Below are 27,053 nucleotides of genomic sequence, written 5' to 3'. Positions count from 1 at the left end.
CACTTGACTTGCAGTAGACCTTGAGCTTCATTATACGTTCACTGTAATATATTAGCAGGGTAAATAGCATTCCCTCAGGTGCCATGACAGTTCTGAGGCTAATCATCAAAGGTCAAAAAGTGGGTGGTGGCCCGATTCATGGGAATCCCAGCCCCTTCCCCAAAGTAGCTGGAATAATCCTCCCACTGGCTAGCATATGAAACAACCAAGCCCATAAAAACTAACAACCCCCACACCTCGTGGCCACTTCCCCTTCTGAGACAGACTACATCGTGTCTATGGAGCGTGTATCTATTTTACTTTAAACTAAACACCCGCGCCACGCCTCACGACCTCTCTGGCCTTCTGAGATGGCCTATGCTGAGTCTGTGGAGTGTCCATCTCTCTGAATAAACCTGCTTTTACTCTACCATGGCTCGCTCTTGAATTCTTTCCTGCGCGAAGCCAAAGACCCTCACTTGGGGGGGCGTGTCCCAGGGACTCAACCAAGACCTGGGACGTGGCCATTCTCTCGTGCCCCCTTTTCCTGTATCAACGCTACCACACTCTCCAGGTGACTCACTCTCCTCAGCTGGATGCCAATTCCACATTCTCTCCTCTCATCTCAAACATGAAGCACCTAACCCCTCATCGCTTTCAGCTACTGAGAAAAATAAAATCTTCAGAAGAAAGTTCCCATGTGTGTCCCTTCGACCCATCTACATGGACCTATTTCCACACACTCGGCCTTCCCTCCCGTTATTATGAATAAATAGTCCCAGCTCCTACTGAAGCTCACACAACCCGTTATCATTCCGTTCCACTTGATCAAACAAATGACTCCAGCACTCTCTCTTAAATCCACAGCTCCCTCTCTACTGCATGATTCCCATCATAATGGAAACATGCTGTCATTTCTGCATTAAAAAAAAACCTTGACCCCATATTTCTCTCTAACGATAGCCCCATTTCTCTACTCCCTTTTATCACAAAGGACTTCAAAACAGTGGTCTATATTTCTTGTCTCTAATTCCTCTCTCCCTGTTTTCCTTGAACTCACTCCAAACAAGCTTTTGCTCTTATGTTCCACCAAAACCACTCTCGTCAGGGTTACCAGTAACCTTCATATAGCTTAATGCAATGTCAATTCTCAGAAGTCATCTTACACAACTCATATCTGCAGAATCTGACACAGCTCACCACACCCTCTTCCCTGAAACACCTTCTTCACCTGGGTTCCAGAATACTATGCTCTCTTGTTTTTCCCTCAGTCTCATTAATTATGTTCTCTCTATTGCCTTTCCTGGTTACTCCTGTGTCTTGACCTCTTAATGGTGGAGGATCCCAGGGCTCAGTCCTTGAAACTCTTCTCTTTTTCTCTTTTCTATCTCTGCTCTTTCCCTAAGGAATCTCACCCAATCTTGGCTTTAAACACCATTTATTCACTGATGACTCTCTAAATTATGTCTCAGGCCACTCCCTGAACTCTCAACCCTGTATCTCTAACTGCTTGCTTACATTTTCATTTGGATGTGTAGTAGGCATCTTAACATGTCAAAAAAAAAAAAAAAAAAAAAACAGAAACTCTTGATCTTATCAATATGGCTGACATTACAAGTGTTTGTCAATGTCCAGGTCTCCTCTCCCTCAGGGCACATGAATGACAACACATGGTGAGGCCACACAACCTGCTGTGGCCAATTTAATGTGAGCAGAAGTGCCAGGTATCACTTCTGGGCTGGACAACAAAAAGCACACTTGTGATTCCCCAATCTCTCTCTTTCCCTGCTGTGGCAACTGAAAATGCCTTGTGTTCCATCTAGATGGTGTACCTTCAAGACATGGAGACTCCACCGACCAGGCTTCCTTAGCGATGGCAAAGACCCTCCCACTGAACCACACGGGACAGGTACCATTAGCAGGCAATAAACCTTAATGCTAAACAAAACACTGAGATTTTGGAGTTCTTAGTTATCACAGTATAGCCTTGCCCACCGACACTAAATACCCCCAAACCTGCTCTCATGTAGTCCTCTTTTCTATCTCAGCAAACTCCTTCTTTTCAGCTGTTCAGTCAAAAACCCTTAAGTCTTTCTTTCTCTCACATCCCACATCCAATCCAGCAGCACATCCTTGCCTTCAAAATATGTACAGAATCCAACCACCTTTTATTTCCTCTACTATCATCCTGCTCTTCAAAAGACACTGGTAACAAAATGAGAAGACAAACCACAGACTTGGAGAAATACTTACAAAGCATATATATATATGATGAAGGGCTTGTATCCAGTACATACAAAACTCTCAAGGTTCATCAGTAACAAAACAAAACACCCAATTTTTAAAAAAGCAAAATTTTAATAGACATTTCCCCAGAAAGACATGGATACTAAATAAGCACATGAAAAGATAATCATGCTCACCATTACTAGTCACTAGGGAATGCAAATTAAATTAAAAACACAATGAGATACTGCTACGCACATATCAGAATGGCTACAATTTAAAAGAATGACACAACCATGCGATGTGAAACACTGGAATTCTCACATGCTGATGTTTAAAATGTAAAATGGTACAACCACTTTGGAAAATACTTGGGCAATTTCTTAAAAAGTTAAACATACACCCGTGGTAAAGAGAAGAGTGTTTGTATATTGATAGGCATGGTCCACTCCAGAAGCTATTTATAGATGATTTGTATTTATTGGTGATTCTTCCCTTGGTTGAAAGGCCCTAAAACATACACCTATTAGATAATCCAGCCATCCCACTACTACATATTCCCAAGAGAAATGAAAGTATATGTCCACTTAGAGATTTGTACACAATGTCCATAGCCCCAAAGTGGAAACTGCCCAAATGTCCACCGACAAGTGAATGGATAATCAAACTGTGGCAAATCCATACAAGATACTACTATTCAGCAATAAAAAGGACTGAATTATTGATACACACAACAGGTGAATCTCAAAATAATCATGCTGAGTAAAAGAAGACAGAAAAGGAAAAAAAAAACAAAACAGAGTACATGCCCCATGATTCTATCATACAAAACTTTAGAAAATGTAAACTAACCGATAGTGACAGAAAACAGGTCAGTGGTTGCCTGGGGAAGAGGGACGCTAAGACAGCAGAGAGGGATGACAAAGGCATACAAGGAACCTTTTGAGGGTTATGGATATGCTCACTGTCTCAATCATGGTGATGGTTTCACAGGTACACACATGTGTCAAAATGCTAAGTTGCTGAAATTTGTCCAGTTTTTGTATGTTGATGATATGTCAATAAACCTTTTTTAAAAAAGAACATAGCAGGTGCTGAATAAAAATTTTTGGAATGAATAAAATGAATGATGATGAAAATAGATGTGAAGAAAGCAAAATCCTGAGAATGAATTGCAGTCAGAACGCCTTATATCTTTCCTCATCCAACAGTATTCTTTTCTGAATGATGGCATATTAGTAGAAAAGGAGGAATAAGCTACTATAAAGCAGAGTCCAAAGTTTTAGGGCTTTTCAGCCAAGAACCACCTATAAGCAGCTCCTGAAATAGACAACCGCTATCTCGAATACACAAGCATTTTTCTTTTGCCACAGTCCCCTAGCAGTTGGATAATTTCTTTGAACTTATCTTAGAAATCTGGCCTCATTTCTCCTTTTTTTATCACTTGAAGATCACTTGCCATTAAACTTATACTGACTCTTTTTCCATGAACGTAGTCTGCCCTAAATTCTTTTAAGAACAAAGGAATGGCCATAGCGGGTGTCCTCTCAGTTCATGTGTCTTGGATGTAAAAGTCCTTTTCTTTGGATTCCTTGTCCTCTGTCTCCTAATTTCCCACTGAGATAGAAAAATCATCATCTCTATTCATTTTACCTCCCTTGCTCTTCTCTTTGAAATCCTAAATTCCACTCATTATCATCAGTTTTAGCATCATCCTAATACATGAGTCCACCCACTTCTATCATAAGCTGCTATAGTTACGCGTTTTTGTGACATGACTCCTTAGACATAAATAAAATAAAATGAATAAAATAAAATAAAATAAAATAAAATAAATTAAAATAAAATAAAATAAAATAAAATAAAATAAAATAAAATAAAATAAAATAAAATAAAATATAAAAGCAAAGCACTCATTTATAGCCCCATGACTCACCTCATTTCCACCAACCGCCTTGGTTAAAATCACTGCAGAGGACACGGGGGGAGGCATGCAACCTACTGTCTGCAAACTGAAAAACAAAAGAAAAAGCAATTATAAGCAGGGTTTTTTTTTCAGTTATAAATAGTTTTTGCTACATTCATTCTAAAAGAGCAGAGCTGAGTAACTGTAAACAGGAGTCTGTTTATTGACGCACACGCTTGTTGAGATGAGACAATTCTGTTGAGGCAACATGGCTTAGCAGATAATGCAAATGTGCGGGGAAGTTCTCACTCCATTCCATGGGCCTGGGTGTTTTCATTTTTCAAATTACTTAAACACTCGTACAATTCAAAAAACAATCAAGTTACAGTGAATGTGGTCATTGAAAGATAATCAAAATGGTAAATCATTTGGGGAGCATATATAATCTTAGTTATTATCAAGTATCTTTCCCTTCCTTTTTTTTTTTTGTAGGAAGGCTTTTGGAAAATTAAAACTTTAAAACCTCTTCCAAAGTTCAAGAGTATTTAACAAATCACAAGCTTGTATTTGCTGATTCCTTTCAGTGAAACAGCAATTCTCAAACTTGCATCTCATAGGAGACATTTTCGTCTTGCTGTAGTATCATTATAAAAATAGGCATGACACAATTATACACAACTTGGATTCAGAACCTGTAGTAAATTCTAAATTTGATTTTTATTAAATTATGTGTATGCTCCCCAGATCATGACAAGGAGTCTATACTCTTAGTTTAGAATATAAAATACATTGCATGATAAGCAAATGAAATTATGAATAGTAAATCCAAGTATTTACAGTATAAACACCTTACTCGACATTTATACATTCTAGGGACAGTGAGTGGCTGACCTAGCTAAAGTGGAAAGTTTTCACACAGGACTCAAGGACACAGAGTATCTGGCTAGTATTTTGAATGTAGGCTCACAAGTGATTTTTATTCAATTTTGTAATAATGTATTGTCTAATATTCATGCAATGAATTTATATTAGTTCTCAAAAGTTTTAATTAACCTTGACTGACAACTTAAGAAAAAAACCTTAAATGGAATTTCCAGCTTAGTTCACTTCAATATGATCTTCTTTTAAGGTTGATTTTCCCAAGTGATCTGTAAAGCAGTCTGTCCAATTATGAATTCCCAGTCTCAGAGCCTTCCTTGTCATCTCACCATCAACAGCACTAATACTCACTGAGTATTTATCATTTGTTGTAGACACTGTCCTAGACACTTCACTCATTTATTCTTTACAAGTCTTTAAGATAAATACTATTATTATTCTCATTTTTCTGAAAACTAAAGAAAGGAGTTCAATAATACGACTGAACTCACAAAGCCACCTATTTAGGGTTAAACGTTTATTCTGGAATCCAAGGGCAAAGACTGACTGAGGCCACCTCCTCCAGCCTCCCTGCCTTCTCTCTTCCCTACCACCAATACCAGGAACAGGTCCTCTTAGGTATTTTCTACCCTTCTAGCGTTTTCAGTCTTTCCCTCATTTCTGGTCCCTTCCCTTCTACGTACAAAGGAGCGTTCTCTCTAACCTACACATTGAAAAAAAATCACTAACCTATACACTGAATACATATGCTTTCTATAGGGAGGATACTACACAAGGGTATAAAGAAAAGAACAAGATGTCATTCCTGACTTCAAGGAGGCAGAACATTCAACAAACAAATGTAGGTAACTAACCTCGAAATTAGTACTGTTGCCTCCTCAAGATGTAATCCGACTTTTTTCATCATGGCTCATTCTTGTGCCCCACCTCCATGACATTACAGCTCATCCTCCCTTTACTCCCCTGGAATCTGACTACACCCCTTCTAGTAAAAGCAGCAAACTTATAAGTGACCAGTGATCTCCTAATCACCAAATCCAACATCCTTTTCCCTATATTCATTCCCCTGACCCATCTGCTTCTCAAAGCACTGTTTTCTTGTTTGCCATAACATGTCGTCATTCTAATTTATCTCCTGTCTTTTAAACCAGGCCATTCTAGTTTTTTGCTGGCTACTCCTGTCTTCTTCTCAATCTTATTTTCCAATCTGAATCTATCAGAATACTTACAAATTAATATCTCTAGCCCTAACCGCCATTCCCAAATGTGTAGCTGCCTATGACTACAGCTTCACATTAAATACATCTAATTTTGAATTTATATATTTTCTAAAAAATCCATTTTGCCTCTCAATTAACCTACTTCTATCAATGGGACATTTTTTCCCCTAATGGTGCAGTTTGAAACTTTGGAGTTCAGTGTGGCTTCACCTACTCCTCATAAACCAATCAACCACCACAACCAACTTTCCATGCTTTTCCATGACTGTGGCCATCATCCCTCTTCAGATGTTTTTCACCCAAGTCTAGACATTTCCAAACACCTCCTGAATGGTCTCTATACCTTCGCTCCTTCCCTTTAACACATCAAGGTAAAAAGTATGTGCTCAGAATTTATTTCGGTGACTTAAACAGAATCCTAATGTAGGAGTCTGTAGCTCCCACAAGCTAGCATACTAAGTGTGTATTCTCAAACTGAGGAGGGGAAGGGAGAAAAAGTAAGTGAAGTCGTCTACTTTTGTGCTCTTTTAAGTTTAATATCCTGAGGTGAGATCTGTGTGCTTTTCAGCATACTGAGATTACAAGCTCTACTCATACTCAATATAATGCTACCAGATAATCTTCCTTAATGACCACTTTTTAGCATATCATCTTCTTGCTTAGCACATTTAAGAACCCTCCATTATCTACAGATTCAAACCCAAACTCATCAACCCAGTAGTTCCGATCTTCTGCAACTCTGGCCTTTTTAGGAAGTTTTTTATCTTTGTCTCGCACTAATGCCTCATTTTTTAATTTTCTGCTTTAGGAGTACACAACCCCTGCTGAATCTCTTACCTTTTAACTGATCACAACACACATCTAACAAATCACACGCTGCCCCATTTTGATTGGTTGCTATACACATCCAACTAAATTGGAAGTTCCCTGAATACAAGGAAAATGAGTTAATATCTTCCTATTTCCTGAGTGCTCCATATGGGGCAGATACTCAGTAAATACCAGCTCTTAATACACGTCATACATTGTTGCTCTACAATGATGTCATCATATTTATGTGGCATTTCATGCTTTCTGGTGAAATTTTATGTTCATTCTCTCCAACTCAATCTGGCCAAAACAGCACTCTTGATTTCCCCCACCTCATCCTAACCTATTTTTCTCCAGCTAAGGAAACGGTGCCACCAATTACCCAGTGACTCATACTCCAAATCCAGAAATCATCCTTGATTCCTCCCTGTTCTTCTCTTTCTCTACGTCCTATCCACCCATGGGTTCTGAGAGCTCTAAATTTAAAATATATCCTAAAAAAAAAAATAAAACAAAACAAAACAAAACATATCCTCTATACACCATCTCTCTATTGCACTGCTACCTTACGACACTAGCCTCCAAGCTGGTGCCTCAGCTTTCTCTCCGGCCCTTCTCCTATCTAGTCTCCACACATGAACTAGAAGAATCATCTGCAAACAGAAATCAGACCACATACTCTTTCATTTAAATCCCTCCAGTAGCTTCCTGCAGCTCTCAGAATAAAATCTGAATGATTTACCATAGCCTACAAGGCTCTGCATGACCTGGCTCCCGCCTACCTTCAACTCCAACTCATATTATTCATCCTCTAATCATCAGGCTGCGGCCATCACTGTCATTTTCCTGGTGCTAGAACACAGCAGGCTTGTCCCAGCCCTTACACACTCTGTTTCCTTTGCCTAGAACATTCTGTCCCCAGAATACTGCAATCTAAATTAACACCAGCCTACCCTCCCAACCTTTCAGCCAGATCATACAGTTTTATTTCACGTCACTTATCTCTATCTGGATCATCTATCTACCTGTTTATTGACAGCCACACCTAGAGTCTCCTTGGCATGCAAAGCTAACTGGCATTTGCCAGTTTGTTCACTGTTGTTTCTCCAATATCTATAATAATTCCTGGCACATAGTAGGAATTAAACAGATGACTTGAATAAATGAATGAGTAAGTGGTCTCAGTTGATATCCCCAACATCATTATTAAGCAGGCAGTAAAAGTATGATTATCCTCATTTTATAAACAGGGAAACTGAGGTTCAAGACTATTAAACAACTCCTCCAAGTTACATAGCAAGTTAGGGACAGGATCAGAATGCAGTCTTTAGGCTTTAAGTTCAGTGTTTCTAGCTGTTCTCCTATAATGCCAAAATGTGGTTAGTTTTAAACTACTTCAAAATAATTTTTTAAAACCATTCAATCCTTTTAACAAACATGGCAACATTTTTAGTTGGAGAAAAGATTCTAATAAAAATCTACTGTTAATTCAATTATCCTATCAAACATAAAACAGAACAAGGGAAAAACTAAATGTTTGTCCCCTCTATGTATTTTTTCTTTCCTATACATTTTAAAAGCACATATTATAGTCAGCTAGTATCTGCATACATTTGGTAAAGGTATAGGATGCAAAAGTTAAAGCGCCCAATTGACAGCCTACATTACACACATGCACACAGATCTTATATTCTCTAGTACCTTCCATTTTTCTCCCAACAGAAAATTGTCACTCCTAAAACCTTAAGATTAGGCAAGAGGGTATATTTTAAGATACTGTTAAAAATTCTTTAATAAACTTCCTTGATGAAACATTATCATTTTAAAGATTAATAATAAAGTTAAAAATGTCTTTATTTCCTTGTATCACATATAAGCACTTTTGTATACAGTCGCCACAGAAACTATGTCACTAAAGATGCCCCATTGAAAGTGGACCCTTCAAAATATTTAAACATACCCTTTTAAAAGCCATTCATTGATGGGTGTGATCGATAAGAGCTGAAGAAAAAGCCATATTGCTGCTGGGAAGAATGCAAGTGTAAAGATCTGAATAAAAAGATGCAGTTTTAAATGCACCAAAGCACTGGTCAGCTCCTGTGAAAATGAAGGACACAAAATAACAAAGGTAAGAAAACTATTCAAGAGAGAGACTGCTTTAATTGAGATATAATTACATATAAAATTCTGTTAGTTCTAGGTATACAATATGATGATTTGATACATATGTATATTGGAAAATGATTGCAATAAGTGTAGTTAATATCCATTAATTTGGAGTTATTTCATAGCTGAAATTCTTATCTATAAGCATTTGCATAAGAAACAGACTTCAAGAAAAAAAGTTACTCATGATAATTATAAATCATTTTATACAAAATTTCTGAAACATTCTAATTTCATTCAAATACAATATACTCCCACAATTCAGGTTTGTAAAATTCTGGACCAGGACTGAGCTAACTCCCTTTACACTAGTATAAATTTCAGAATTGTTGACACTGTAAACAAACGTGTATGTTTAACTCCCTAAGACAAATTCTTGTTTAAAAATTAGCAGGAACTAGTATTTTAATTAAATATGATAATCAACCTCTATTCATTACACCAGACTTAGGAAGGGTTCAGTCTAACAAGATGTTACTAAATCTGCACACAAATCATAATTTTTAAAAATGTTTTCCCCAGTGATATTCTACAACTCAAAATGGCTTTTCCCCCAGCATCCACTCACTAGTTTTCTTTATTAACACTTACTGAATAGCAGCTCTATGCTACGCTCTTAGCTTGCCACTTTATGGATGTTATCTCATTTAATTCTTACAACCACCCCATTAGGAAGATATTATTATCCCCATTTTACTGACGAGGAAATTGAGGTTGACAGTGATGCTCAGAGTCAGCGCCCTTTCTGGCATGCTTTCAAATCTGTGCCTGCCTGCTTCTTCCACCAGCTCACATCGCTGCCCCAGGAGGGAAAAGATTAGCGTGAAACACAACAAACCAGGCACATATGAGTCTCAGAACTAAAAAAGGATACGCCAGTAAATATGAATAAACTAACAAGCATCTGCCTTTGAATTTCTTAGAGTTATGGGGTTATTCAGTGGAAAGAAAAGAAATCCAGGAAGTGGTAGAAAACTGACATAAAACATGCAGGCAGTCAGTAAAGCACAGTCAAAGATGCCAGAGGTTCACTGGTTGTTAACACAACCCTTTGGTGTCTGCTTCCCCCACAAGCCCCTAGTTCACGTCAGTCATGAGCACCAGTTTATAGTTTAATAAGCAGTAGGTTAATGCAGACTTATTCACTGATCACCACTTTCTGCGACCTGTCTCCTCAGCTCCTACTATTCATCTCTCTGTGTGAAGACACACAGCGGTCCCAGTTTGGTCACAATGGGTCCCTAACAGCATCTACGGAACATCTGGCAATCTGGGTCTACTGCAGGGCAACTGGGAAGCACTGGGCAGACCAGAATCCACAAATAGGTCCATGGATTAAAGCCAAAAAAAAAAAAAAAAAAAAAGAAGAGCCATCCTGACACTGAATCAGAAGTTTCACCCCAGAGAAAACTTGAGCAACAGCAAGTTCCAACAATTCTCAGCAGTCCTGAAACCAAATCCCACTCCAGTATACTCAGAGGCATTCTATAAATATCAAGCCAATATTAGTGGATTTTTTTTATCTTTAAAAAATTAACATAAAATGATTAGCCAGAATGCATTTGCATACACTTCTCACAGGAATATAAAACAGTATAACTTTTCTGAATAGTAATTTGGGAAGATGTATTAAGGACTATAATACAATTCATATTCTTGGACCCACAAATTTTATGTCTAGGCATTTATCCCAAGGATATAAAAAGTGGTTATAAGCATTTATATACAGCATTGATACCACAGCCATTATCTATATAGTAACATCTGGAAATAACTTACATGTCCAAAAGTGGGAGAATAACTAAATAACTGAAGGAATAAAGAGAGTATTAAGAGCTATTAGAAACCATGTTAAAACTGTGTGGATGAGGATGTCAGAATACAGGGTCTCTCCCTACCTAACCAACAGGTGTGCCAATTGGCACAAACTAGGGAGAAAAACCCAGCAACTCATTCCTTCAGTCAGTAAATCCTTCCCGAGCACCTGCCACCTTTCTCGGCATTCGGAATATCTATCACAGCTCACACTGCACATACCATCTTACAGAGCAATTCCGCTTTGAGGAATTAATCCTTCACACATACTCCCAAGTGTGGGAAATGACATATTTTAGGTTATCCTTTGCAGAATGTTTATAACAGCAAAACCTTGTAAGTTACCTAAATGTCCATCAATAGAAGACTAGGAAAATCTATCGACACATTCATAAAATGGAGTATTTTTCAACATAAAAAAAGAAATAGGGAGTTAGTTCTTCATGTGCTGATGTGAAACAATCTCCAAGATATGTGTTTTGAGTAAAATAAGGTAAGGTGACAAATAGTATAAAATACCACAGTTTGACAGGTGGGGGCAATGGGGGTGGGGAGTACACACAGGTATTTTGCATAAATAGCTCCAGAAAGATACACAGAAACTGTTAACATTTGTTGTCTCCAGAGAAGAGAGCTGGATATCTAGCAGATGGGTGAAAAGATTTCTCATCATATATACTTTCATACTTTTTTTATTTATCTTCACAAAAGTAAATAAAATGTAAATTATCTTATTTTCAAATAAAGAAAAATTAAATGAAATGTTAGATCACATGAAAAATTACTATTATACAATGTCGCATAGAAAAATAAAATTTATATGTGTATATATATAATTTTAAAAATATTTTTAAAATATTCTTTATATGAAAAATACGTTTAGGAAAAAAAGAACTAAAATACACACAAATGTTAACAGCAGTTATTTTTATTATTTCTAATCTTTCTACAATGGAGAAATACTACTTTTATAATCAGAAAAAAATTATAAAAAATAAAATGTAGTTAGGAAATACTAGCTGACCTGATAAATGACCATTAGAAACAACTGACCTTGCATTAGAATAATGGAACAGAAGAGAACTCAGCAAAATGAATTACAAGGGACTACTACGTTGGGTTATCAGGGACTTCTTAACAACAGGGAAAGAACAGGCAGAAAGCGTTCCTAAGAAAGATTCTCAAGACCGTTACAAAAACCCAATGTTATATATTTTCTGTACCTTTATGTAACCTTAAAGATAAAATAAGATCACACTGGGGAAGAAAAAGCAAGTAAACACTAAAAAATCCGAAAGAGTATTATTCCACACATAACCATGTAGAATTTAGGGCCACCTTCTCAAATAAATAACATCATGAATAATTGAAAAGTTGATTCTGCATGACATTTTGTTTATTCACATGTAATCCAGGTCAAATTCCATTAAAATAAACTTGAGGAGACACTCCACATACCAGAGCTATTGCATACCACTGACAGCATCAAGAATTGCTTAAAATCAGGGGCTCTGACTGGGGATGTAGAGATATTTTCATTACATATCAATTTTCCTCCTAACCCTTATCTGACCTTTATTGGATTCGCTTTCTGGGGGTCAGCCTCATAGCTCTGGGCTGGAAACAAGCAAGAAGAGCTTCAGGTTTAGAATGTGCTATATTTACTTCTAAGCTGAGGGGACTTTAAAAAGTAATGTTTAGGAAAATAAGGAAAACCCTGTATATTCTGGTCTACCAGGGACCCTCTCCAGGCCCTCAGCTTCCTGCTCATCTTTGTTGCTGTCCTCAAGTGCCAAGTACAAGTGCCAAGGCCGCAGTGCCTGTTAACCACAGGCTCTTGATAGGAACTTGCTTAAACGAGATGGGTCCTGCCGCAGCCTAAGTGACAAATCTTCTCAAGTGTAGGTTTGAAGTTAACTAAGTATAAAATATCTTTCAAATGTGACCTGTTTCATTTCACTGCAGCAGAGGTTTCAGAAACCACTTCAACAGGTATTTTACAAACTAGAAATCAACAGTCACAAAACTGAAGATTAAGCATTAAGTCTTTTTCACATGAAGTATTAACACAGATCCTTTATAATTTTAATAAACTAACAAAAGAAATTTTAGAATGCATATTATTACATCAAGGTATTACATCAATACTACATGAAATGTTCACTATAAATCAAACTTGAGTAGGACCAATGTAAATGCTTTCAAATAAACTCAAGTTAAGAATAACTTACTGTCTCCTACTTGCAAAAATGCACTATTCCAGAACCTAATAGAATACGAAAATAGTAGTCCCAGTTGAAATTAATTTAAGGTTATTAAGTAGAAAACAAGTAACAAGAACATTGCTACCTCCTAACTTACAACTATTTGGTTGCCCAGGAAATTAGCAGAGCTTAGAGACAGTTTAACTTTACACAATGATGCAATCTAGGGCATCTTAAGTTAAATGGATCTTGAAAATGACTTAATGTTGTTATTAGTTTGAAAAGGGCCTTTAATGGAGGAAGTGGCTTTGATGGCTACTTAGATACCACGATAAAGCACAGGATCAAGGCATTTCATCATTAGATCCAAATTAGCTGGATGACTCTGAAGGTTTCCTAGGTGCTTACATAAGAATTCAGTCCATAGAGAAATGCTAGTAAGCACGGCATTCTTCCTTCTTCAACTCTGGCATCCCACAAAGTTGGCTGCTTTACAGAATAGCATTAAGTAAGAAGCTAAAGGAGCGAAAGACTCAAGTCTTGCCAGATTTCCCATGGCATAAATAACAGCCGTAGCCATTAAGCAGCCACCAGGGGACGTAGTTAGAGCAATGTCCCAAGTAGAGGACTTGGGTAAGGCAGCTGCTCCACAAAGAGCATTAGCCAAGGCCAGCAGGAAGACCTCCACGGAAGATCAGTCCAGCACCACAGGAGAGGCAAATATCTTCCTGTATCACTGGGCCCCATGTTTGAGCACCAATAGTAGATCTCAGGTGTTGACCTGAGAAAAAGCCTATGCCCACTAAGCACTAATCACAGTCCTTTTATATCAATATAACTTACAAAGACTAGAATTTAACGTACTTAGGAAATCCTGTCCCACATCAGTTTTCAAAAGATCAAGAATATTTAGAATTTTCAAGACAAAATTTATCAGCCACTATACAGGGATCCCATCTATATCAAAAATGCCCCATTCATAAGATTTATACCAACCTAATAACTACAGAATACATAAATTTAATAAAGCCATGCTTTTTCCATGTAGCTACTAGGGCGGTCAAAGAACAAGGTAACTAAATTTATTCTTCATTCAAAGCACACTTAAAATAAAAGAAAACAAAGGCAAGACATAATGCTGAAAGAGAATTTTAAAGCCATTTCCAAAAAACAAAACAAAACAAAACCCAAATCCTTACATAGTAAGATTTCCCTACCTACATAAGAATAAGCATCTTAAAATGACAACTTTAAAAATTCAATGTAATTTCTTCAAAAGTAAATAGGTACTATCTCCTCTTTTTTGCTTTCATTATAAGTCAAAAGAAAATGACAAATTCTACTCATTCTTCTCTTGGATGTAAAAATGTCTGGATTTCATTCTAAGGGAATCCCATGTTCAGTGACACTTGGATCAATAAATAACACTACCTACGTGTCTTCATGATAGATTGACATAGTATAAAAAATTCTAGTATCTCTCTTAAAATATTCATTAATATTTACTAGATATGCTGGCAAAAATTATACTTTTCTAATAAACACACAAATTTTAACTAAAAGTTATAACATAACAAGCATCACTTGAACAGCATGAGCCCTGGAAACCAAAGATGATCCATAGAAGTTATGGAAAGCTAACTAAACCTCAGTGGCTCAAATGTGCCACAGCAGGCACCCCTATAGTGACCACCACATCTGAGGAAGACCTGAAGTGGATGTTTCAGTTCAGTTGCCATATTCAAAACATAACCACTATAACCACACCCTCAGGCTTCACGCTGTCCAATTATACAGTGTCTGCAATATGCCGGTACAAAACGCAAGTCCTTTGCTGACGTCCAAGTTCTCCTCTACTATAGTGACACCTTCAGACTGTACCTACACATGACCCTACAAAAGGAATCTGAAATTTCAAAATAGCAAACACAAATTAAATTTTTCTCTCACTTTTCATGTGCCCCATAGGTGACGTACCTCTGTATTTAATGAGAGTCCACTGTTAAAGAATATTGTTGCAACAGCAATGTAGGAGACGGTTATTTCTGGCTTCAGGGGTCCTAAAGAGAGAAATAAGTGACTGTTAGATAAGAATTTCCAGGAGATAACTTGATATGAAAGAAGAAGCCATTGGAGGAGAGCAAACCATGCTTTAAATCTTCATGTTGCCTCTAATACACTAATGTGCTGACAGAGTTAAGCATTTGCTGTGGTGCAGCCCAACTCCAGAGAACATTTCCTGGAGGGCAAGGACCATGGCTGTCCAATTCAGCACAGCATCCTCAGACCAGAAGGATGACAATAAATGCTGCTCTCACACAGGAGAGCAGATAGGCAGCATCCTTCAATATTAGGTCCTAATTTTATCTGCCACACTATCAGTGCTTAGATAATGATCAAAATTCCCCACACCAAAGGAAAAAAATCAATGGAAAGAATTCTATCTCTTTAGCAAATATTATTTTATTCCTCCTAGGATATCAGAAATCAGAGCTTATGTTCATGCATACATTCAGTTTTGCCAAGAGTATTCAGGCTACAAATATTTACTGAGCATTTACTTACTATGTAAATGAGATAATGAAGAGAGTAGCAGAGGACTTAACAATAGTTGTTAAGACTATAATTATCATAATTATTATTAAATTGTGCCAGACCCTGGGTATACTGTTGTGAACCAGACAGGTCTGATCTTTGACCTATGGAAAATCCTCTCAGGAGATAGGCTGGCATCTCCCCAGATGGGTTAACACTGTGGGTACAACAGGGACAACCCTAATATTTATTTTTGTAGTTTATGTACAGTTGGGTTGAAGACCTAATGTGCTAACCAAAGAACAGCACTCTTTTAAAAGCTGTAATTCTGAGAAATGCCATTTTATAGCTGTATACCAGTGGTTTTCCAGCAGCAGCAATTTTGTCCCTCCACAGATGTTTGGCAGTGTTTGGGAACTGTTTTTTTTAGTTGTTATAACTCAGGGAATAAGGTGTGTTACTGGCATCAAGGAGAAATCAGGAATTCTGCTAAATATCCTGGAAGGTATAGGATAGCCCTCCTGACAACAAAGAATGATCATGTCCAAAATGTCAAAATGGCGTGCACCAACATTTTAAAATCTGACATCATCTCATATTTGACATTCTATTCAACTCTCTTGTGCTGGGTTGAACAGTGTCCTCCCCCGGCCAAATTCATATACACCCAGAACCTATGTTTGGAAATTGGGTCTTGGCAGATGTAATCAAATGAAGATGAAGTCTTACTGGATTAGGGTGAATTGTAATCCAGTGACTGGTACTCTTATGAGTAGAGAGAAATTTGGACACAGTCACACACAGAGGGAAGATGGCCACGTGAAGACAGAGGCAAAGGCTGACGTTCTATTACCACAAGCCAAGGAACACCAAGGACAGCTGGCAACCACCGCCAAGTCAGAAGGCGCAAGGAAGGATTCCTCCCTAGAGCATTCGGTGGGAGCACGGCCCTGCTGACATTTTGATTTCTGATTCCTAGCCTCCGGAGTAATTTCAAGCCACATGGTTTGTAGTAATTTGTCATAGCAGCCCTAGAAAACCAATACACGCCCTGGAGGAAAACAACAGGACAGACCACAATCATAGCTCCTCAGTTCCCTGCGACCCTCCACCACGCCCACACATACTGCTCAACAAGAGAGACCAAGCTCGGAAAAAAATCATCATTCAGTCCATCGACAAGTATTTATTGAGCAACTACCATGCTACATTTTAGGCATTTGTCATACATCAGTAAATAAAAGAAACAAAGATCTCAAACAATGCAATACATTCTTTTAGATACCTGGCATTGACACAAATCATTGTGCTGAGATCTGAAAACAGGGAGCAAAAGGGAAAAGGCAAGTAAAAAGGGATTACACTTCAGGGCAGGTAAAGCTGTTCAGAAACTTAAAAAGAAGTACTTTTTTTTATCCTTATGAGTGAATCTGTCTCAGTCGCTCACACTGAGAAATAGTATTTCCTCGATGACTGGTGATTCAGGAGCAGATTGTAAAAGTCAGGGAATCTGGCTTGTTTCAGAAGTAAGTGCCTTCCAGGAATTTTTAATGCTCTGTTTGGTTTTTTGTTTAAACTCTTATCAATTTTCTTTTCCTCCAACCCCCTGCTTTTTGTGAAGCTCTATTTTTGTCACCTGTGCATCTATCCCCAGTGGTGCCCCAGATTTTCTGTATCGGATGGGTTAGAGTTAGCAGTACGTTCACAAGTGAGGGCTAGGAGACGAGAGCAAAGCTGCATCTCCATCGGAAGCCCACGGAAACCCACGACATTTATTTAGACTATGTTTTTTGGGGGCAGACAAAGCTTGTACCATAGTCAGTCAACAACTGTATTCTTTAAGAAGCTAACTCTTCCCAGATTCCTCAAAAGACGAGGAACAGACTTACTATATGACCCAGGAATCCCGCTCCTGGGCATATATCCAGAAGGAACCCTACTTCAAAATGATACCTGCACCCCAGTGTTCATAGGAGCACTATTTCCAATAGCCAAGACATGGAAGCAGCCTAGATGTCCATCAACAGATGACTGAATAAAGAAGATGTGGTATACGTATATGATGCAATACTATTCAGCCACAAAAACCGACAACATAACGCCATTTGCAGCAACATGGATGTTCCTGGAGAATGTCATTCAAAGTGAAGTAAGCCAGAAAGAGAAAGAAAAATACAGTATGAGATCGCTTATATGAGGAATCTAATTAAAAAAAATAAATACAAAACAGAAACAGACTCATAGACATAGAATACAAACTTGTGGTTGCCAAGGGGGCAGGGGGTGGGAAGGGACAGACTGGGATTTTAAAATGCAGAATAGATAAACAAGATTATACTGTACAGCACAGGGGAAAATATACAAGATCTTGTGGTAGCTTATAGTGAAAAAAAAAGTGACAATGAATATATACATGTTCATGTATGACTGAAAAATTGTGCTCTACACTGGAATTTGACACAACATTGTAAAATAACTATTACTCAATAAAAAAATATAAAAAAAAAAAAAATAAAAATAAATAAATAAATAAAAATAAATTTTAAAAATGCAGCTGACAGGGAACTAGAAAAAACAAAAGAAGCAGCTAACTCTTCCATGCTCCGTGCACATATATATAAATACATATGATAACAATTAACTAATTGGTATAATTCAGTGGAATGACCTCTCACTATCAATGTTTTAAATCTTAGAGATAGGGCATACTGCTTTTTGTATTAGATGCACATCTAAATAACTCTAATCTATGAAAGGACATGGTGAGGATATTCCTGGGCTACCTACAACGTTCCCTTTAAAAAGGGAAGGAGGAATTAATCCTAACTTAGGGAAACCTAAAGCCCTTTTGAGACCGATGATGATAGATTGCCACGTGTTGTGAACACGGAACTGGAAGTCAGGCAGGGCTGAAATAAAAAGTTGGTAAATATTTGTACAGAGGTGAGAGTTGAAACAACGCTGTAAAAACGATATCTGGCCCCTCTCCAAGGTGATGATTATATCCTCCAAGTCACAAAAAGAACCAGATTCAGACCTTGAGATGGCTATAAAGCACAAGGTAGAAATATAACTTTTAACTTTTCCTGAAACAAAAGCCAAAAAAAAAGAAATGTTTATCAGTGAAAATGAAATGTGATAGCAACATCAAAAGAAAAATAGGCCATTAAAAAAAAGAAGCAATTTTGGGACTCCAAACCCATGCTTTTTAATGTAGGGGGAGGAGAGGGGGAGAAAATGATTAGCAGTGCTTAAGAATGCAAGGAACTACTACCATTTCATAAAATATATTCATTCCCAGGTAAACTTCACTTCTAAACCTAATCTAAGATATTCACACTAATATGCTTAAGCTTATAGCATGTTATGTTTTTTCCATGGAAAAAACAAGCCCTTTCCTTTTCAGGTTTTATGTTTTATTAATGGCAATAATTTAAGCAAAGATGCAGGTAGAAATGAGAAGCTTACTCTGTACTTTCAAAGAAGTAAAGCTTTCTCTTCTGAAAATGAATAGCACAGTGTTGAACTGCAGTAAACTCATAGCTCAGGGCTTCCCTGGGTTGAAATGGAACAGATTATTGACATCTTAGAATCTACACATTTACATCCACTGTGGCTCTTTACTTTCAACCTTCTTTATTTAGAAATGAAATGTAACTGAGTAAAAAGAACAGGGAACTAAGAATTAAATTATCTAGCTAGTACTTATTATAACTTTTCCCATTTGGAAAGTCATCCAACTCTCTAATTTTAGGGTTCCCATATCTATAAATTTCCTGCCATACATAACTCATCCATTGGCTATAAAGATTGTTTTTAAAGGGAGGTCAGGTAAGGGGGGAGGGTACAGCTCAGTGGTAGAGTGCGGGCGTAGCATGCATGAGGTCTGAGGTCCTGGGTTCAATCCCCAGTATCGCCATTAAATAAATAAATAAATAAATAAATAAACAAACAAAGCTAATCTCCCTCCCCTCCAAAAGAAACCTCCCCAAAAAATTAAAAAATAAAAAAGAAAGAATACAAAGGGAAAAAAGGGAGGTCAGATCAGAGACGTGATACTTTAAGTGTGGAAGTCTTAACACTTAAAAAGAGTATGGTCATTAAGGTATCGATCCAGGTAAAGGTGAAGTGAGCATCTTCACAAGTTGAAAATAATCAAAACTTTTCCTGTTGAAAAGAAAAGAATGTCTAGAAAACTGTTTGACTGAAAACTGTTCAGTCAGTGTGAGTGCATTAAAAATGTATTTGCATTCTCAGTGTACGGAGCCCATAGCTAGAACTTCTGACTAAAAGTCTCAAGCAAAAAGAGGTGCTTTCGATATCTCTGAAGAGCAGAAGAGGCCAGAAACGTGTTTAGCAACCATTCCTCTCCTTGTCCCTAGATTTTTGTTGTTTTAACTAATGGAGTGAAAGTGTTATTGGGTACTATTAGGAAGTTTGTCTTTATTTAAGAAGTTTTACAGGTGGGAAGATCAATTGAAGTATCAACTTAGCCTGACAGCCTATATAAGAAATCCCAAACAAGTGTTTGTCTAGCTTTTCTTTTTAGAAAAAGGTAACTTTTACATATAGTCAGCTCTCAAAGAAATAATATGAGTACACTGTCGTCTAATATTAACTGATTCTGTTCTGCTCATTTTGGGCTAAAAATCAAGGCATGGAAAATGTCTTTATTACAGAGAGCCTTTCTTTATAAAGGCTATTCATTTTGAATGATTTCTTGCCAAGAATATTTATTTGCCTGGATGTCGCAACTAAGGCAGAGAAAGAAATAAGGCAGAGTCCTGGTTCCCAGTCCTTCCTCTTCCCTAAGCTAGCTAACTTGACCTAGGGTGAGTCACCCGACCTCAGGTCTCAGTAATTTCAACTGTAAAAGAAGCATGTTGACTTCAAATAATTTAAAGCTTCCTCTCAGCTCTTAACATTCTCCTCTCTTATAATTAAACAAAGAAATGAATTATCCCAGGTTAATGGCATAAGGACTAGTGACAATAGGAAACAAGATTTCTAAGATACAATAATTCACCAAAACTTCAAGAAGCAGAGTCTGAGGAAAGAAATAAGGTTACAGAATCCATCTCACACTTACCACTGTGGGAAAAAAGGCCCAGGGAAAAATAACTCTCCTGCCCACCGAGCAGCCCAGAAAGGTAAGATAGAAGGTATTTCACCAAACCGAGTCCCTGCCGATCTAAACTTCAAGAGCATACATCACCTGTAACCGCACCTTAACACTGAGCAAATAAGAGATCTCACACTAGATACTATAACGTCTGCAACTGAAGCTAGCAAAGGGTGCAATTCCAGATGACTGCAAAGATGCTCTCTAACGTTAATTCTTACCACCCGGCTAGCTGCAGGAACAGGGGAACTCATTTGGCAGAACCCAGACACCAACATTCACAAGTTTCCCCAAAGCTCACAGAGAAGCTATGTCAAAGAAGAAACTGGTACCTTCAGCAGGGTAACCACAACAAATATCTTCATTCTCACAGTTACATACCTTACACATTTTGTACTAAGTTGAACATAGAAGAAAAGAACTTTAAAAAGTTTTTAAAATCTCCACAGTCTTCGTTCAAAAAATTCCTTTTAAATGTTATGTTCCCTGAAGCTACCTCTAAATGGAGGTATTGAGGGTAGAGGGTAGAAAGAACCACTGTTCTCCTGAGAGATCATTTCATTCACTTCCATCGTGTTTTAACAAAAAGGCACAAATAGCTTCAAATATCCTCCTGGGCACTTCCTAGCATAAAAGATTGTGTGTTCTCACTTCCGTCCTTATCTGTCCTTGTTGTATGACTGATATGTAAAACCTGTCAATAAGCGTGAACCTGCCAAACAAGGTCAAAAAGACAATAAACTGAAGAGATTCAATTCATGTTTATGAAAAGTGGGACATGAGTCTCTAAGGGTGCAAGGGAGGAGGGGGCGGGGTGGGCATGAAAGCTAATAATACTTCCAGTCATTGCCACCAATGCCCATCCACACATTACAAGGCTCCCACTATTCTGAGATCTGAGGATGATTTTAGCCTGCCTACATTTCCTTGCCAAAATACACACTACACATGGTCTAACACTGCCTGTATCTGTTAGACTGCTAAGTGTAGCAACCGAGTGCTGGCAGCACGCGGAAGCAGTGAGTGCAACGTGTCAGTCGGCTCGGGAGTTTGTGGAGAGGCAGCAACTGCAGCAAATCAACACTCTCCAACATGTGGCCCACCAAATCTGAGTTGGAGGAGGAAGAGATGTCCCTTTCTCTTCCTCTGCCTTAAAAAAAAAAAAAAAAAGTAGGGAGAATGAGGTGTCGCAAACGAACAAGGTTGGTGTCCACTCCAAGACAGATAAGGAACTCCTGGCAACCTAGCATCCCTTGGGATAGGATGCTACTTTGAAGGCAAGAGGAGTAAGTTTTATTCTGATTAACCTCACTCCTTAACACTAAGGATACTCATCGATTGTTCGCGGAAAAGGCAACCTGCGTTCAAATTCCCTTGCCCTATTCCTAACTATAAATTCTCTCTGTAGTTGGCAAGTTAAAAAATCAGCAAAAGGGCCAAAGGACATCCTGGGCTGGCCAGTGCCCCTAGAGAGGCAGACTCTCCCCAATTTCGGGCTCTCCTTCTTCCCAAGACTCGCAGATCAGTTCTGAAGTGGGAATCGCTGTGGAGCACGCAGAGGTGCAGTACTTACCCCCATTCACCCCTATGGACGGCTCCAGCTTTGCTCCGGAGATCGCCAGGACTATTCCAACCATGAACCATTCTTTTCTCATTCTCTCCAACAGCCTCATGTTTGTTAGGGTGGGTGGGTTCTGTTTATTTGTTTGGCTTTTTTTCTCCTTAAACTGCGATCGCTTAATCCGCGGGGCGTCTCCACACTTTCCACGGTCCCACCTGACATGCAGCAGAGCAAGTCAAATTGCTACCCGTAAATTAAAGACCAGGGGTTTGCTCCGGCGGCTTCGAGGAGGGCTGGGAGTAGTAGTATCCAGTGACAGGAAAGTCTCTCTGAGCGCCGCCATCACTACCGTGCGCCTCCTAATAGACGCGCACAAGCCACGGCCGCTCTGACCACGGCTCCCAAGCCCAAATGCTCTAAAGCGGATATTTGGAGTAGGCCGGCCAGCACAGGCGATCGGGGAAAGGGAAGCTGGCTGCCGGGTAGGGCGAACAGATTCGCCGCCGTCAAGACCTGCGGAATCTTATAAATGACTGGGGCGGGGAATGGCGTGAGACGCCTCAGTCACCCACCTTTACCAAGGGTCCCGCGCCAACAAACCTTTAGGTACAGCCACCTGCGCCTCTGGAGCACCCGCACGGAGAGGCTCTCTTTTGCTTAGCCCTGCGCCGGCGGGAAGGGCTAGCTTGCGCTTGGAGAAGGGATTTCTCGATCGGCAGCTGCGGCGGCGGGGTGCAGGGTTTTTGGCGGCAAGTTTCTTCGAGGCATTACGACGCTTCCCCGACGCCGGCGTTGACGTGTGCGCGAGGGGGAAGGGGAGGCCGCTCTCGGTCTCCCGGTTCTCAGCCAGAGCCTTGGGAGTTACCCGCGCTCGTGGCTCCGCGCGGGAAGGCTGCTCCCTCGTGGGAGTTAGCCCCAGAAATGGGTTAAGAATTGAGCACTGAGCTGATGCCCAAGTCTGCAGGACCGCTGGCGCCCCGGAGGGCGGGCGGGACCTGCCGTGCGTGTCCGATTGCCCGTGGATGGGCGCTCCGGCCGCAAGCCCACTTGCCAACAGCAGCCCGGGAGTGGGGAGGGCTGCAGGGGTCCAGCCCTCTACCAGGAGTTGGAGACCAGGTCTTCCTTTGGGGACGGTGGGTGAGTGCTCGAGCTCCCTCCCTGCCTCCTAACGAAGCTGATGGTGGTCCGAGTGGGATATGAGCTGGCGAGTCTGGAGGTGCAAGCTCTCTCTTGATCCCCAGAACTTCCCCAATCCGAGCAGCAGGGCAACTGGGGGAAGGAGGTCAGGATCCCCAGGGCAAAAGTGGTGAATGAAGTCCTGCCTTCCATTGCCCCACGTGCTAGATTCTGTCCGTCCCGTTTCTCCCTTGAAGTGTTTTCTGGCAACCGGTGACATTGATAGTTTCGTAAACGGACTTCCTATCCACTGACCGTGCGGAAACATCAACTCCTATTATGCAGCTGAACAGATAAATAAGGAAAATGCTGTGTTCTTATTTAGTAAGAACTCTTTGATCTGTTTAGAGCAGACTCAAACTCACGGGAAAGTTTTCTGTTTATTTTTGGTGGTTACTTAAAGGAAAAGAATTCTGTTTCCTGAGGCTACTGTAACAAACATCTAAAACTGGATGCTTTAACATAAGGGAAATTCAGCCTCTCACAGTTCTGGAAGCCAGAAGTCCAAAATCAAGATGTTGGCAATGCCCCAGTTCCTCTGGAGGCTCTAAGGAGAGAATCCTTCCTCGTCTCTTACTTCTGGTGGTTGTTGGCACAACTTAGCTTCCTTGGTTTATGGTCACATCCCTGCAGTCCCTGCACCTGTCTTCACATTGCTCTTCCGTGTCTCTTATGAAAACACTTGTCATCAGATTTAGGATCCAACCCAATAATCCAGAATGATCCCGCTTTAAGATCCTTAAATCTTAACTACAAATATCCTTTCTCCAAATTAGGTAACTGTTCTGTGTTGAATGGTGTCCCCCACAATGCTCATGTCAACCCGGAACCTCAGAATGTAACCTTATTTGGAAATCATGTCTTGCCTACATAATTAGTTAAGATGAGCTCATACTGTATTAAGATGGGTCTAAATCCATTGACTCGTGTTCTTACAAGAAGGTCATGTGAAGACACACAAAAGAAATGTGAAGACGAGGTCATGTGAGGATGGAAACAGACTGGAGTGATGTGTCTCCAAGCAGAGGAATGCCAAGGATTCCACCTTGAGACCAACCACCAGAAGCTGGAAAGTTCCGGAAGTGAGGCAACTGGAGGGTGTGGTAAAGGATTTAGATTTTATTAAACAGTGTAGGAAGCCCCTGAAGGATTTAAAACTAGCTAGGGAAGGCATGTCCAGTTTTGCTGGAAAGATTAGTTTCAGCGCGATCTCAGAACAAATAGTTCACGAGGAAGTGAGTAAGTCAGCGGAGCTGGAAATAGTAATTAGTATAAGAACTGTTAAGCAGGAAAAATCTAAAATAAATGACCTGTCCCCTATAGGGGTTTGGCCAAGCCATCTGAAATGATTCCCAGAATCTGTTTATCAAACCGATGCTGGTACCATTCACTGAGCCAGGGAAACTGTGTAAAGTAGATTTGGGGAGGAAATTGTAGATTCAGTTTATATTTTGTGTTCAGGGCCATTGGAACATGTGAATAGAGATGCCCAGAGGCAAGTAGAATGGAGGTTTGAGCTCAAGAGAACAGAGTTACTTTAGCTCTGAGATTCTTCAACAATAGATTATGGAAATCAGAAGCATTAATGCAGCAAATATTTACTTTTAAGCTGTGTTAGTTACATCAGTTACTCAATCTCTGAGTATAGTTCATTTACTCATAATATTTATGAATGTTTACTATGTGCCAGGAACACGAATACACCTTATGATTGCTCGTGGACTTTGTGTTTAATAAAATGGTAATAGGAATCTGTCCCATGAAGCTGATGCGGGATAGTGTATGTATGTTGCTTTGCATGGAAAAGATGCTGTGTTTTTCATTTATTCCACAAATATTTATTGAGCTCCCACTTTGTGCTAGGCATTGTTCTAGATACTGAGGTTACAAGGAAAAGTGGGAGAGAAGGGTTCAGCTTTCCGTGCTGTTGCAATGATGACATGAAAAAGAAAAGGAACAAGAGGCAATAGGCTCTGTGGTGAAAATAAAACCGGTCAAGGGAGAGTAACAAGGAGTCTACTTTGAGTGGTTGGGGAAGGCCTTTCCAAAGGGGTGCAATTTAAACGGAGACACAAATGATGAGGAAATGTCCCCTGATGCTGACGCCTGGAAGCTGAGCACCCCAGGCAGAGGGAGGACTGGTGAACATCCCATGTCAAATCCCTAAGGTGGCAACGATCTTGACACGTGTGTCAGTTTCCTGTTGCTGCCTTAACAAGTTACCTCCACTCAGTGGCTTAAAACAACACAAATGTCTTGTCTTACAGTTTGGGGACTCAGAAGTTCAAAAGGGCTCTCACTGGGCTAATAACACGTTTGCAAGTCTGCATTCCTTTCTGGGTTTCTAGGGGACAATCTGTTTCCTTTTCCTGCTTTTAGGCGCTGCCTGCATTTCGTGGCTTCTGGCTCCTTTCATCTTCACGGTCATTAACGACTCAGCCAGTCTTTCTCAGGATGAACCATTCTGGCTCTGCCTTCCTCTTTCAATCACAGAGACCCTTCCTATTACAGTGGGCTCACCCAAATATTCCAGGGCAATGTTCCTATCTCAAGAGCCTTAATTTAATCATACCTGCCAAGTCCCTTTATAAAAAAAAAAAATTATAGTGTGCTAGAAGTTAACCCATGCAATTTTTTGGGGGGGAAGGGGTGGTAATTAGATTTATTATTTATTTTTAATGACAGTCCTGGGGATTGAACCCAGGACCCCGTGCATGCTAGGCATGCACTGTACCACTGAGCTAGACCCTCCCTCACAAAGTACCTTTTGCCCTGTAAAATGACATAGGCATAGGTTCTGGGGGTTAGAATGGGACCATCTTTAGGGGCCATTAGTCCGCCCCCTACAGCATGTCAGAGGAGCAGAAGGAAGGCCAAATGCCTGGAATACAGCACACTAGGGGGTTGGAGGAGGCAGGGGCCAAATCATCCAGATCATGTAGGTATTTATAGACCAGGTTATGAAGTTAAGAGTTTATTTAAGTGTGATGGGAAGCTGTGGGAAACTTTTCACCAAGGAAAAAAAAAAAAAAAACATTATTAGAAGGTCACTCTGGCCGGTGGGTAGAGCAGGAACTTTAAAGAAGAAACGAGGTAGGAAGCTTTTGGAGTGGTTGAAAGGAGACAGCCTGCTGGCCTGCGCTGGAGAGGCAGTGGTCATGGGGAGTCAGAAAAGGTAGATCGTTTCCAGCTGTGTTACAGGGGCAGCGACAGCATTTGCTGCTAGGTTGGATTTAGATAAGTTAGGGAAAGAGGAATCAAGGACGACTCCTAAGGTTTCGCTAAATCCAGGATTTGGGTGAATGTCGGTATCAATTTACAAAGATAAAAAAGGTGCAGAAGGGCAGAGTTAGGAAAATCAAGACTTATTTCGTGACAGCTTTGAGGGGCCTGTTAGAAATTCAGGTGGAGATCAGGCAGCTGACTAAACAGTTCACAGAGGAAGATCAGGGCT

General features: G+C 39.7%; 1 protein-coding gene across 2 annotated transcripts in view; it reads right to left on the bottom strand.

Annotated features, from left to right (window-relative positions):
- The window catches only part of SLC10A7 (solute carrier family 10 member 7), a 222,701-nt gene extending 199,905 nt beyond the window's left edge, over window positions 1-22,796 (bottom strand). Inside the window, exons 1-4 of one of the 2 annotated variants that reach the window (XM_045516380.2) lie at window positions 22,436-22,796; window positions 15,183-15,265; window positions 8,981-9,117; window positions 4,142-4,217 (exon numbers count right to left, since the gene is read on the bottom strand). In XM_045516380.2, the coding sequence (XP_045372336.1) occupies window positions 4,142-4,217; window positions 8,981-9,117; window positions 15,183-15,265; window positions 22,436-22,535 (396 nt within the window). In that variant the 5' untranslated portion in view covers window positions 22,536-22,796. The remainder of the gene's footprint in view (window positions 1-4,141; window positions 4,218-8,980; window positions 9,118-15,182; window positions 15,266-22,435) is intronic. The other variant, XM_010954577.3, reaches the window with a different exon arrangement.
- Between the last annotated feature and the right edge of the window lie 4,257 nt (window positions 22,797-27,053).

This window comes from Camelus bactrianus, chromosome 2 (genome assembly GCF_048773025.1).
Source record: "Camelus bactrianus isolate YW-2024 breed Bactrian camel chromosome 2, ASM4877302v1, whole genome shotgun sequence".
In the NCBI taxonomy this organism is placed as follows: domain Eukaryota; kingdom Metazoa; phylum Chordata; class Mammalia; order Artiodactyla; family Camelidae; genus Camelus; species Camelus bactrianus.
Note: the sequence above shows the minus strand (reverse complement) of the source record. Positions and strands in the feature narration are given on the sequence as shown.